This window comes from Amblyraja radiata, chromosome 1 (assembly GCF_010909765.2).
Source record: "Amblyraja radiata isolate CabotCenter1 chromosome 1, sAmbRad1.1.pri, whole genome shotgun sequence".
Lineage (NCBI taxonomy): Eukaryota > Metazoa > Chordata > Chondrichthyes > Rajiformes > Rajidae > Amblyraja > Amblyraja radiata.
Genome location: NC_045956.1, coordinates 185,377,456 through 185,390,919, shown reverse-complemented (window position 1 = coordinate 185,390,919; position 13,464 = coordinate 185,377,456). Strand labels below are relative to the sequence as shown.

The 13,464-nt window shown below is 48.4% G+C and overlaps 1 protein-coding gene across 1 annotated transcript in view; it reads left to right on the top strand.

Annotated features, from left to right (window-relative positions):
• LOC116987847 (dedicator of cytokinesis protein 2-like) overlaps nt 1–13,464 on the top strand; it is a 1,012,655-nt gene that overhangs the window by 759,665 nt on the left and 239,526 nt on the right. Inside the window, exon 30 of the mRNA XM_033044139.1 lies at nt 5,966–5,996. Within this exon, the coding sequence (XP_032900030.1) occupies nt 5,966–5,996 (31 nt within the window). The remainder of the gene's footprint in view (nt 1–5,965; nt 5,997–13,464) is intronic.

Here is a 13,464-nt window from a genome sequence, read left to right as displayed (position 1 = left end):
CCCTGAAGCCCCTTCACGTCATATAAATCACATAAAAGCTTCTTCCTATAAAGGTATGTCATCTGAGGAAACACTTTTTCTCACAGAGAGTGGTGAGTCTGTGGAATTCTCTGCCTCACATGGCGGTGGAGGTAGGTTCTCTGGATGCTTTCAAGAGAGAGCTAGATAGGGCTCCTATTGTCTATTGTCTCGTATAACATGCATGTCGTGATCATGGTAGAAAACTATTTCCCCTCATACTCCGACACAAAGCTATCCGTCTTCCTTTCTCTCTGTCTGCCTATCTCTCTCATTCTCTTGCCTTGCAGAAGCTTCAAACAGCTTGCAGCAGAATTACAAAGTTCAGACTTCAGGGAGCTGGCGGTACGTGTAACTGTAAAATGATTAGGATTATCGTCTTACACAGGAATAGTCAGGTTTGATGTTGAGGACCTGGTAATGTTCGAAGCAGCATAGGTGCAGAGCGACTAATTCTACCACCTCTGAACGCTGTCAAGGCAGCATGTGTTGTATGCAAACCACCCCCTTTGTTGTGAGAACGTTCACCGTGTGTTCAGCGATTCTTCAGTTCACTGTGTGACTCTCTCGCCTTTGAAGCTGCCTGTTTGATGGGAGAAGGTCATATGAGTCCTCATTTATCAGATGCACCCTGACGCACTAGTTTCAGAACTCCCGTCGAAATGTTCCTGCGTTCAAGAGCTCGATAATTCACGACAGGCATCCTCCCTCTGAGATCCCTGCTGAGATCCCTCTGTAGATTCTGAGCTCTTGTGTGGGAGGCAACTGCAGGTGCTGGTTTAAACCGCAGACAAGACACAAGATGCTGGAGGAACTCAGCGGGGCAGGCAGCGTCTCTGGAGAGAAGCAATGGGTTTTTCGGGTCGAGACCCTTTCTTCAGACTCTTATCTCTTCCCTGGCAACAGACGTCGTGCCGCAGCGGTACAGTTGCTGCCTCACAGCGCCAGGGACTTGGGTTCGATCCTGACCGCGGTCGCAGCCTTTACGGAGATTGTGCGTTCTCCATGTGACCGCGTGACCGGGTATTCTCCGGTTTCCTCCCACATAAGTCAATCTATATTAGTAAAAGACTGATCTTCACCACTTCTTGTTGCGCTGTATAGTGATTTTAGAAAAAACGCTGCCACTTGCGGCTGTGATTTTTGGCCATCTTACTCAGAGTCCCCATCCGCTGCGCAGGACAAGAGGGTTTTTCCCATCGATGAAAAATAAAAGAGTTATTAGTGTTTAAAAAATGTTGAGGTTCTCTCTCCGGTCAATCACGCCATGAAGGCCACGCCCCTTCTGGTGGGAGGGGAGAGGGGCTGTAAAACCCAGAAGTGTGGGTGTGGCTCAGTCTCTGCAAGATGGAGGAGGGAGAGGTCACGACTCACTGTTGTTGGTGGCCTTGCACCCTGCTAGAAGTGGTAAGAAACTGCACTTGAATTTGGTGGCCTTGCACCCTGCTTGAAATGGAATTTCAAGGAATAGCCATCAGTCAACTGCCAGCCCACCAGCCGTGAGTGAGTGAGCTGCCAGCACACCAGACTTGAGTGACTGAGCCGCCAGCCCAAGAATCCATTTGGCCCACAATGTCCATACTAGCCCTCTGGAAACCAATCCCTTCAGCCCACAACACCCATATCAGCGCTTCAGAACGCCCCCCCCCCACTGGCTACCAATATTGGAATTGGTGGAGAGGTGGAATTTACGTTGGGGGACCAGCCCTCCCGTGTGATGCTGGAACCCAACGGGGCCCACTTAATCTAGTAAGTTATAGGAGCAGAATTAGGCTATTCTGCTAAGTGTTTACTCCGCCATTCAAACATGGCTGATCTATCGTTCCCTCTCAACCCCATTCTTCTGCCTTCTCCCCGTAACCCCTGACACCCGTACTGACCAATAATCTGTCAATCTCCACGTGGCCTCCACAGGCTTCTGTGGCAATGAATTCCACTGATTCACCACGCTCTGACTAAAATATTCCTCCTCATCTCATTTCTAAAGGCAGGTTATTTTATTCTGCGGCCATGCCCTCGGGTCCTAGACTCCTCCAGAAATGGAAACATCCTCTCCACATTTACTCCATCCCGGCCTTTCACTCGGGTAGACAAAAGGTAGACAAAAAATGCTGGAGAAACACAGCGGGTGAGGCAGCATCTATGGAGAGAAGGAATTGGCGACGTTTCGTATCTAGCTCTCTCTTGAAAGCATCCAGAGAACCTGCCTCCACCGCCCTCTGAGGTAGAGAATTCCACAGACTCACAATGCTCTGTGATAAGTGTTTCCTCGTCTCCGTTCTAAATGGGTTACTCCTTTTTCTTAAACTGTGGCCCCTGGTTCTGGACTCCCCCAACATCGGGAACATGTTTCCTGCCTCTAGCGTGTCCAAACTCTTAATAATCTTATATGTTTCAATAACATGCCCTCTCATCCTTCTAAATTCCGGAGTGTACAAGCCCAGCTGCTCCATTCTCTCAGCATATGACAGACCGACATCCCGGGAATTAACCTTGTAAACCTACGCTGCACTCCCTCAATAGCAAGAATGTCCTTCCTCAAATTAGGGGACCAAAACTGCACACAATACTCCAGGTGTGGTCTCACCAAGGCCCTGTACAACTGCAGAAGGATCTCTTTGCTCCTGTACTCAACTTCTTACTTTATAGTGCACTTTCGAATTCATTTCAAAATTCTTTTATTTGTTTTTAAATCGTTGAATGGGCTCGCCCCGCCTTACCTCTCTGAGCTGCTCCACCAATATGCTCCTGCCCGGTGCCTCAGGTCAGCTGATCAGCTGCTCCTTGAGGTACCAAGGTCTAAGCGGAAGCTCAGAGGGGATAGAGCCTTTTCTGTTGCTGCTCCGGCACTCTGGAACACCTTGCCGTTGCACATCAGACAGGCCCCCTCACTGTCCATCTTCAAATCCTCCCTAAAAACACATTGAGAGGCATAGTAGGTAGCATTCAGACTTTTCCAGGCTGGAAATGCCAACACTGGGGGCATCGTATGAGGTTAGGGATGGTGCGACAAGTTTTTTATACAGAAGTTGTGGGGGGGTGGAGGTGTGGTGAGGCAGATAGGAAAGGGGATTAAGGTTGTGTAAGATTGACACAAGGAAGTGCAGGGTATAGAGGGATAGGACTTTTGGTTGATCAGTCAGCAGGTACCATGAGATAATGGCGCACTGTAGGGGGTATGCTGTAGCCTGCGCTGTCGGTTTTTCATCTTTTTTTTATTTTTAGTTTTAGTGTTGGTTTTTGAGGAGTTCGCTTTTTTGTGTGGGGAGGGGGGGGGGGGGGGAAGGGGGAAACTAATTTTCAGGGTCTACATGGTCGGAGATGCAGTTTTCTCAGGGCTGCACTTTCGACCCGTCTCGCGGCCTCCAGCGGGCCTGGAGCGTGCGTTTCCTGAGGGGATCGCCCCGGGGCACGGAGGCATGGAGGCGGTTTAGGACGGGGGGATAGAGGAGGATGTGTAGAGTAACAGGAATAGGATTCGGCCTTCCTACGAATAGGCGGGGCAGAGGCGGAGGCGAGATGCGCGGGTGTGAGGACGGCGGTGCAGCGCTGGAGCACCATGCGGGGCGGGCGGTGCCTTGCTTGAGTCGCCGCGCGGAACTGGTGAGCTGGGAAACGGCGTTAAAAAATCGCGGAGCTGGTGGCGGCGGCGCTGAAACTTCATCGGGAGCCTGGGATCTCGTGACGAGATCGCCAGTTGAGCTCCATTGGAGGCATTGTCGGCTCCGGAAGCCACGGTCTCGAGTAGGGAGGCGGCCGTTCCAGGGTTCCCAAGGCTGAGAGGACTCTCCCGACGCCGGAACATCATCACCCGGCGAGGACGGCCTGGAACATGGGCCTCGTAGAGGCAACTGTGGAGGCCTCATAGGCCCAACTATGGGTGAACATTGGGGATGGGACTGGACTCTGGCTTCCCCCATAATGGGAACCATTGTGGGGGGATGTTTTTATGTTGAATCTATTTATTATTGCTATGTTGTATTCTTTTTATGTGCTGCATTGGCAAAAAGAATTCACTACACTAGGTGTATGTGACAATAACTACATACTTTGAACTTGTACCATGTTCAGCACAGACATTGTGAGCCGAAAGGCCCGTTCCTATGTTACATAGAAACACAGAAACATAGAAAATAGGTGCAGGAGGAGGCCATTCGGCCCTTCGAGCCAGCACCGCCATTCATTGTGATCATGGCTGATCGTCCCCAATCAATAACCCATGCCTGCCTTCTCCCCATATCCCTTGACTCCACTAGCCCCTAGAGCTCTATCTAACTCTCTCTTAAATCCATCCAGTGACTTGGCCTCCACTGCCCTCTGTGGCAGGGAATTCCACAAATTTCTCATCTCAGTCTTAAATGACCTCCCCTTCATTCTAAGACTGTGGCCCCTGGTTCTGGACTCGCCCAACATTGGGAAAATTTTTCCTGCATCTAGCTTGTCCAGTCATTTTATAATTTTATATGTTTCTATAAGATATCCCCTCATCCTTCTAAACTACAGTGAATACAAGCCTAGTCTTTTCAATCTTTCCTCATATGACAGTCCTGCCATCCCAGGGATCAATCTCGTGAACCTACGCTGCACTGCCTCAATCACAACGATGTCCTTCCTCAAATTAGGAGACCAAAACTGTACACAATACTCCAGATGTGGTCTCACCAGAGCTCTATACAACTGGTCTACGTTCTATGTACTACATTGTACTATGTACTACTGTATATACTTGTAATCCAATGTACTTTGATTAGTACGGGTGTCAGGGGTTATGGGCAGAAGGCAGGGGAGTGGGGTTAGGAGGGCGAGATAGATCAGCCACGATTGAATGATGGGCCGAATAGCCTAATTCTGTTCCTTTCACTTATGACCTTATGACCTTATGTCATCTATTTAATGACTGTAATCATTATTTTGTTTGGCTTTGCGTGCAGGATTTCCAAGGCATTTTCGAAGCTATGATGAATATGTTACTGCATTTTCAATTTGCTTCGGGGAAATATTTGATCAGTTCTGTGGAAGTACAACTACTTTGTTTTGTCATTTGTGCTAATGAATTTTTTTTGTTTGATATTTAAAAAAGCTGTATGTGAATGCCAGAGTATCAGTGAAGCAGGCCTGAATGAATCATGCTGGCAATGATCAATTAGCAGCAGCAGTAACATTTTTATCGACTGTAAGATCGGCTGCAAGATAGTCATGTCTAATTCAAAATTATTATCGTTTTAGTCAGTCTGCTTCCATCTGCACTTAACTATTTAGTTCCCTGTTTGTCTTCTCTGCTCTGCCAGTCTATGTGCGTGTGTCCGAGAAGCATAGATAGGGTAGACAGTCAGAACCTTTCCCCCCGAGTGGACATCTCCCTGCTACCTTCAGGTAGAAGGTACAGGAGCCTGAAGACTGCAACAACCAGGTTCAGGAATAGCTACTTCCCCACAGCCATCAGGCTATTAAACCTGGCTCGGACAAAACTCTGATTATTAATAACCCATTATCTGTTATTTGCACTTTATCAGTTTATTTATTCCTGTGTATATATTTATATCATGGTATATGGACACACTGATCTGTTCTGTAGTCAATGCCTACTATGTTCTGTTGTGCTGAAGCAAAGCAAGAATTTCATTGTCCTATCAGGGACACATGACAATAAACTCTCTTGAACTTGAACTTGAAGTGGCCAACACTCGTGGTTTTTCTCCGAGATCTTCGGTTTCCTCCCACACTCCAAAGACGTACAGGTTTGGAGGTCAATTGGCTTGGTATTAATGACCCGACTAGGTGTGACGGGATAGTGTTAGTGTGCGGGGATCGCTGGTCGGTGCGGACTCGGTGGGCCGAAGGGCCTGTATCTCCTAACTGAACGAAAACTAAACATTTAAGGGCATAGCTATAATGTGAGAGGGGGCAAGTTTAATGGAGATGTGCGGGGCAAGTATTTTACTCAGAGGGTGGTGGGGGTCTGGAATGTGCTGCCAGGGGTGGTGGTAGAGGCAGATAAGATGATGACATTTAAGAGGCTTTTAGACAGGCACATGGAAGCGCAGGGAATAGAGGGAGATGGATCATGTGCAGACAGATGAGATCAGTTTAGGGTGAGCATCATATTCAGCACAGGCCTTGTGGGCCGAAAGGGCCCGTTCCAGTGCTGTACAGTTCTATGTTCTATGTACTGCGTATTGTCCACCTAAATAAACTTGCTTCTAACTACTTATTCCAATGTGGTGAACCATAGGCAAGGCCCAACAATAGCCATAACATTGGATTGGGGCAGGAGAGGTTGTTTCCCGGGTTGTGACCACAGTGGTGCACTGAGTAAACTCGCTGCCTTGCAGCTCACGTGACCATTTTAATTTTTTATTTTTTAGTATGTTTTAAAGTGCTGTATTTAATGTTTCTTCGTGTGTTTTATGTGGGGGTGGTGTGGGGGGTAAGGGGGGAACCGCTTCGGTCGCCTCCTCCACGGAGAGGCGACTTTTCCAGGTCGCCTCCCCCGTGCCTAACATCAAGGATCGACGCCGGGCCTTTCCCGGAGACACGCCCGGGGCTTCAGCGGCGGGCGCAGCGTGGACTCTCGGCGTGGATTGGGCGACCCCTCGCTGGGGCTTGCTGGAGGGGAGCGCTCCGTATCGCTGGCCCATGGCAGCCGGCAGCCTGAAGTCGCAGCCTGAAGCCGCGGTCTGCAGAGCTCCAGCTGGTGCGGCGTCTACAGCCCGGGATCTCACGTTGGGGACCCGGGGGAAGAAGAAGCCATCACTGCCGGCCCGCGGCCGACTTCTACCGCGGGGCCGGCATGGACTTACCATCACCCCTGGAGGTGAGCTTCGACCGCCGGCCCTGCAGTCTACGGTGCTTCTGTGGCTGCGGCGGGGGACTTTAAATCTCGACCGCCGGCCTGCGGCCTACACCATCTTAAAGCCGCGGTCTCCGGTGAGGAAGAGCCGATCCTGGACTGACTGGCATCTCCGGTCCTGTACACGGGGGGGAAATGGAGGAGGACTGGCCAAATTTTTGTGCTTCCACCACAGGATGAATGCGTGGTGGATGTTTGTTGTTACAGTTTTATTGTGTGTTCTTTTTATTGTACTGCTGCTGACAACCCAAATTTCCAACCAACCCTGGTTGTGTGGCAATAAATTATATCTATCTATCTATCGACCAGGGTTCAATCCTGACCTTGGGTGTTACCCGCGTGGAGTTTGCATGTGTGGGTGCTCCGGTTGGCAACCACGTCCCAAATACCACTTGGGTTAGCAGAAACCCTCTCGTCCAATTCTCTGCCTCAGAAGGCGGTGGAGGCCGGTTCTCTGGATGCTTTCAAGAGAGAGTTAGATAGGGCTCTTAAAAATAGCGGAGTCAGGGGATATGGGGAGAAGGCAGGAACGGGGTACTGATTGGGGATGATCAGCCATGATCACATTGAATGGTGGTGCTGGCTCGATAGGCCGAATGGCCTACTCCTGCACCTATTGTGTATTGTCGATTGTCTATTCTGGTGAACCTCCTCTGCACCCTCTCCAAAGCCTCCACCTCCACATGACTAGAACTGCACGCAATACTCCAAACGTGGCCTGACCAACGCCCTATAGCGCTGCATATCTCTGCTTCATCTTTCCGCTGATGTTATCTGACCTGCTGGATTTTTTCAGCATTATCTGTTTTTCATTATATATTTCCATTGTCTGTAGATTTAGTGTGATTTAAATTGAATGGTGGGTCCAAGTCAAGGGGTTGAATGATTGACTCCAGTTTCCATATTTTCTTATCTTTGTCTCCTTGCCTCCTTTTCTATCACATTTATATTCACACAGAAATGTGTTTCCTTCTTTGTCTCTGACTCTCTCCGTCTCAAGCCATGAAGTTAAACAGGCTTTTCATGCTCCTTCCACAAGCCTTTTCCACAGAGGCGCAGTAGTAGAGTTGCTACCTTACAGCGCCAGAGACACGGGTTTGGCGCTGTCTGTACGGAGTCTGCACATTCTCCCTATGACCGGCGTGGGTTTTCTCCAGGTGCTCCGGTTTCCTCCGGCGCTCCAAAGATGTGCGGGTTGGTAGGTAGATTGGCTTCGGTAAAGATTACAACTTGTCCCGAGTGTGTGCGGGATAGTGCAAGTGTGCGGGGTGATCGGTAGTCGGCACGGACTCGGTGGGCTGTTTCCGCGCTGTCCTGTCTCCACAAGCCCTGAAAGTCTCTCCTTGTGTCTGTCTCCCTCAGAGACCAGCGTTCACTGCAGGTCAGAAAATTGAGAGCAGACTTGGTTGAAGCATAATGGGCCTGTCCCACTTAGGCGATTTTTTTCGGCGACTGTTGGCGACAGCGACAGTCGTAGCAGGTCGACGAAAAACTGGTGACTGGAACCTCCTCTACAACAATGTCTACAACAAGTTACCACCTAGTCGACATCAAGCTACGGCAAACTACTGACAACCGGCGACCCATTAGGACGTCCACCTACGACCCCACCTACGACAACCTACGTCCCCCCGCGACAAGCAACGACCCTGTCGGCAACAACTGAAGACAACTCAGTCGCCGGTTGACGTAGGTTGACATAGCTAGTCGACAATGGAATCCACCGAAGTCAGCACTCGGAGACAACCAACATCATCTGAGGAAAGACAATCTTGCCATAGAGGGAGTACAGAGAAGGTTCACCAGACTGATTCCTGGGATGTCACGACTTTCATATGAAGAAACACTGGATAGACTCGGCTTGTACTCGCTAGAATTTAGAAGATTGAGGGGGGATCTTATAGAAACTTACAAAATTCTTAAGGGGTTGGACAGACTAGATGCAGGAAGATTGTTCTCGATGTTGGGGGAGTCCAGAACAAGGGGTCACAGTTTAAGGATAAGGGGGAAATCTTTTAGGACCGAGATGAGAAAAACATTTTTCACACAGAGAGTGGTGAATCTGTGGAATTCTCTGCCACAGAAGGTAGTTGAGGCCAGTTCATTGGCTATATTTAAGAGGGAGTTAGATGTGGCCCTTGTGGCTAAAGGGATCAGGGGGTATGGAGAGAAGGCAGGTACAGGATACTGAGTTGGATGATCAGCCATGATCACATTGAATGGCGGTGCAGGCTCAAAGGGCCAAATGGCCTACTCCTGCACCTATTTTCTATGTTTCTATGTGCTGAACATGCCAACACCATGGTTCTACAAGCTCAGAACCTTACTCAACTCCCTTTAGAAGACTACAATGCAGTCTGCGTCACCGATAATCCCTGGCAATGTATTCCACAACCAAATTGCTCTCCGGGTAAAAATAAATGAATAAACGTTGCTTTTGGTTCCCTTGCAAATCTATCGCACCTTGTCTTCTCCACAACTGGAAACAGTTTTTTTGTCGATTCTGCACGTATCTTTGAATAAAAGACAAAGTGCTAGAGGAACAGAGTGGGTCGGGCAGCACCCGTGGAGGGAGTGGACAGCCGCCATTTTGGGTCTGGACCCTTCTTCAGACCCAACCCGAAATGCCGTCTGTCTGCTCCCATCACAGGCGCTGCCTGGCCTGCTGACTTCCTCCAGTACTTTGTGCTTGGCTCAGGACTCCAGCGTCTGCAGTTCCTTATGTCCCTGTACACTTCATGACATTAAAGACATATTTTATCCTCTGCTCCAAGGAGACCAAGTCCATTTTCTCTAATCTATCCACTGCAGATGCTGGAGTCCTGAACCAAACGCAAAGTTGTACAGGGCCCTAGTGAGACCACACCTGGAGTATTGTGTGCAGTTTTGGTCCCCTAATTTGAGGAAGGACATTCTTGCTATTGAGGGAGTGCAGTGTAGGTTTACAAGGTTAATTCCCGGGATGGCGGGACTGTCATATGCTGAGAGAATGGAGCGGCTGGGCTTGTACACTCTGGAGTTTAGAAGGATGAGAGGATATCTTATTGAAACATATAAAATTGTTAAGGGCTTGGACACGCTAGAGGCAGGAAACATGTTCCCGATGTTGGGGGCGTCCAGAACCAGGGGCCACAGTTTAAGAATAAGGAGTAAGCCATTTAGAACGGAGACGAGGAAACACTTTTTCTCACAGAGAGCGGGGAGTCTGTGGAATTCTCTGCCTCAGAGGGCGGTTCTCTGGATGCTTTCAAGAGAGAGCTAGATAGGGCTCTTAAAAATAGCGGAGTCAGGGGATATGGGGAGAAGGCAGGAACGGGGTACTGATTGGGGATGATCAGCCATGATCACATTGAATGGCGGTGCTGGCTTGAAGGGCCGAAGGGCCTACTCCTGCACCTATTGTCTAAGGTCTATAACTAAAGTCCCACATCACAGGAATCATCCACCCTAGAGTTGCTACCTTACAGAGCCAGAGACCTGGGTTCGATCCAGACTATGCGTGCTGTCTGTACGGAGTTTGTACATTCTTCCTGTAACCGTGTGGGTTATCTCCAGGTGCTCCGGTTTCATATAGCCATATAACAATTACAGCATGGAAACAGGCCATCTCGACCCTTCTAGTCCGTGCCGAACACTTATTCTCCCCTAGTCCCATCTACCTGCACACAGACCATAACCCTCCATTCCTTTCCCATCCATGTACCTATCCAATTTATTTTTAAATGATAAAATCGAACCTGCCTCCACCACTTTCACTGGAAGCTCATTCCACACAGATACCACTCTCTGAGTAAAGAAGTTCCCCCTCATGTTACCCCTAAACTTCTGTCCCTTAATTCTCAAGTCATGTCCTCTTGTTTGAATCTTCCCTACTCTCAATGGGAAAAGCTTATCCACGTCAACTCTGTCTATCCCTCTCATCATTTTAAAGACCTCTATCAAGTCCCCCCTTAACCTTCTGCGCTCCAAAGAATAAAGCCCTAACTTGTTCAACCTTTCTCTGTAACTTAGTTGCTGAAACCCAGGCAACATTCTAGTAAATCTCCTCTGTACTCGCTCTATTTTGTTGACATCCTTCCTATAATTAGGCGACCAAAATTGTACACCATACTCCAGAATTGTCCTCACCAATGCCTTGTACAATTTTATCATTACACCCCAACTTCTATACTCAACTTCCTCCCACATTCCAAAGATGTGCAGGATTGTAGATGAATTGGCTTCTGTTTATGGCCGCTAGTACATGGGATGGGAAACAGAGATAACATAGAACTAGTGTACAGGGGATCGCTGGTCGGCACAGACTCGGCGGACCAGAGGGCCTGTTTCCACACTGCATCTCTAAACTAAACTCTCTAAATCCCTTCTACAGCTCCTCCAAAATCCTTCTAGCCATCTTTACCTCTGGCATCCAGAATTGAACACGATCCAATACTTCAGCATGACTGAGCTGGTACTTAATAAAGATTCATCATGATCTGTTTGCTGTTGTGCTGTATGCCTCTATTTATAAAGACCAGACATCTGGAAGCATATTAACCACTTTTCAATCTGTCCTGCCACTATAAGTTTAAGGTGAAGGGGAAAAGATTTAATAGGAATCTGAGGGGTAACTTTTTCACACCAAGAGTGGTGGGTGTATGGAACAAGCTGCCAGAGGAGGTAGTTGAGGCTGGGACTATCCCAACGTTTAAGAAACAGTTAGACCGGTACATGGATAGGACAGGTTTGGAGTGATATGGACCAAATAGACAATAGACAATAGGTGCAGGAGTAGGCCATTCGGCCCTTCGAGCCAGCACCGCCATTCAATGTGATCATGGCTGATCATCCCCAATCAGTACCCCGTTCCTGCCTTCTCCCCATATCCCTTCACTCCTCTATCTTTAAGAGATCTATCGAGCTCTCTTTTGAAACGGGGTACTGATTGGGGATGATCAGCCATGATCACATTGAACGGTGGTGCTGGCTCGAAGGGCCGAATGGCCTACTCCTGCACCTATTGTCTATATTGTCTATTGAAAGCCTCCAGAGAATTGGACTCCACTGCCTTCTGAATTCCACAGATTCACAACCCTCTTTGTGAACAAGGTTTTCCTCATCTCCGTTCTAAATGGTTTACCCCTTATTCTTAAACTGTGGCCCCAGGTTCTGGACTCTCCCAACATCGGGAACATGTTTCCTGCCTCTAGCCTGTCCAAACCCTTAAAAATCTTATATGTTTCAATGAGATATCCTCTCATCCTTCTAAATTCCAGAGTATACAAGCCCAGCTGCTCCATTCTATCAACATATGACAATCTCGCCATCCCGGGAATTAAATCCAGGATTTTTGTGTCCCTTAGATTTTCCAGCATCTGCAGTTCCTTCTTAAAAACATTAAATGCTGGCAGGTGGGACTAGTGTAGCTGGGACATGTTGGCTGGTGTGGGCAAGGTGGGCTGAAGGGCCTGTTTCCACGCTGTACTATATTCGAATGAATAAGTTTATTGGCCAAGTATATTCACATACAAGGAATTTGCTTTGGTGCTCCGCCCGCAAGTGACAACATGACATACAGTGACAGTTAGGTATGACACATAAAACAATGACATTAATGTTTTATATGTCATTCCTAACTGTCACTGTATGTCATAGAAACATAGAAACATAGGAAATAGGTGCAGGAGGAGGCCATTCGGCCCTTCGAGCCAGCACCGCCATTCATTGTGATCATGGCTGATCATCCCCTATCAATAACCCGTGCCTGCCTTCTCCCCATATCCCTTGACTCCACTAGCCCCGAGAGCTCTATCTAACTCTCTCTTAAATCCATCCAGTGACTTGGCCTCCACTGCCCTCTGTGCCGGGGAATTCCACAAATCCACAACTCTCTGGGTGAAAACGTTTTGTCTCACCTCAGTCATGTTGTCGCTTGCGGGCGGAGCACCAAGGCAAATTCCTTGTATGTGAATATTCTTGGCCAATAAACGCATCAATAAAATATGTGTGTATAACCCCAGATCGCTCTGATCCAGCACCCCTTTTAGGGTTGAGGCACCAGGGACTGCAGATGTTAGAATCTTGAGTAAAACACCAAGTATTGGAGTAATGCAGCAGGGTCAGGCAGCACCTCTGGAGGGAATGGACAGGTGACATGTCAGGTTGAGACCCTTCTTCAGGAAGCAAGACATCTCTGTCCATTCTCTCCAGAGACACTGACTGACCAGTCGAGGTACTCCAGCTCATTGTGCTTTACTATCCTTTAGAACATGGATGAGCAAATGGGATAACCTAGAACTAGTGTGAATGGGTGAATAATGGTCGGCATGGACTTGGTGGGACGAAGGGCCTGTTTCCATACTGTATCTCTAAACTAAAAATACTAAACTAAAACACACTTGGACAAGGGCAGGACCTGCTCAGTGAATGGTCGGCCTCTGGGTAGTGTTGTAGAGCAGAGGGATCTAGGAGTACAGGTGCATGGATCCTTGAAGGTCGAGTCGCAGGTAGATAAGGTGGTCAAAAAGGCTTTTGGCACTTTGGCCTTCATCAGCCAGAGTATTGAGTATAGAAGTTGGGAGGTCATGTTGCAGTTGTATAAGACAGTTGGTGAG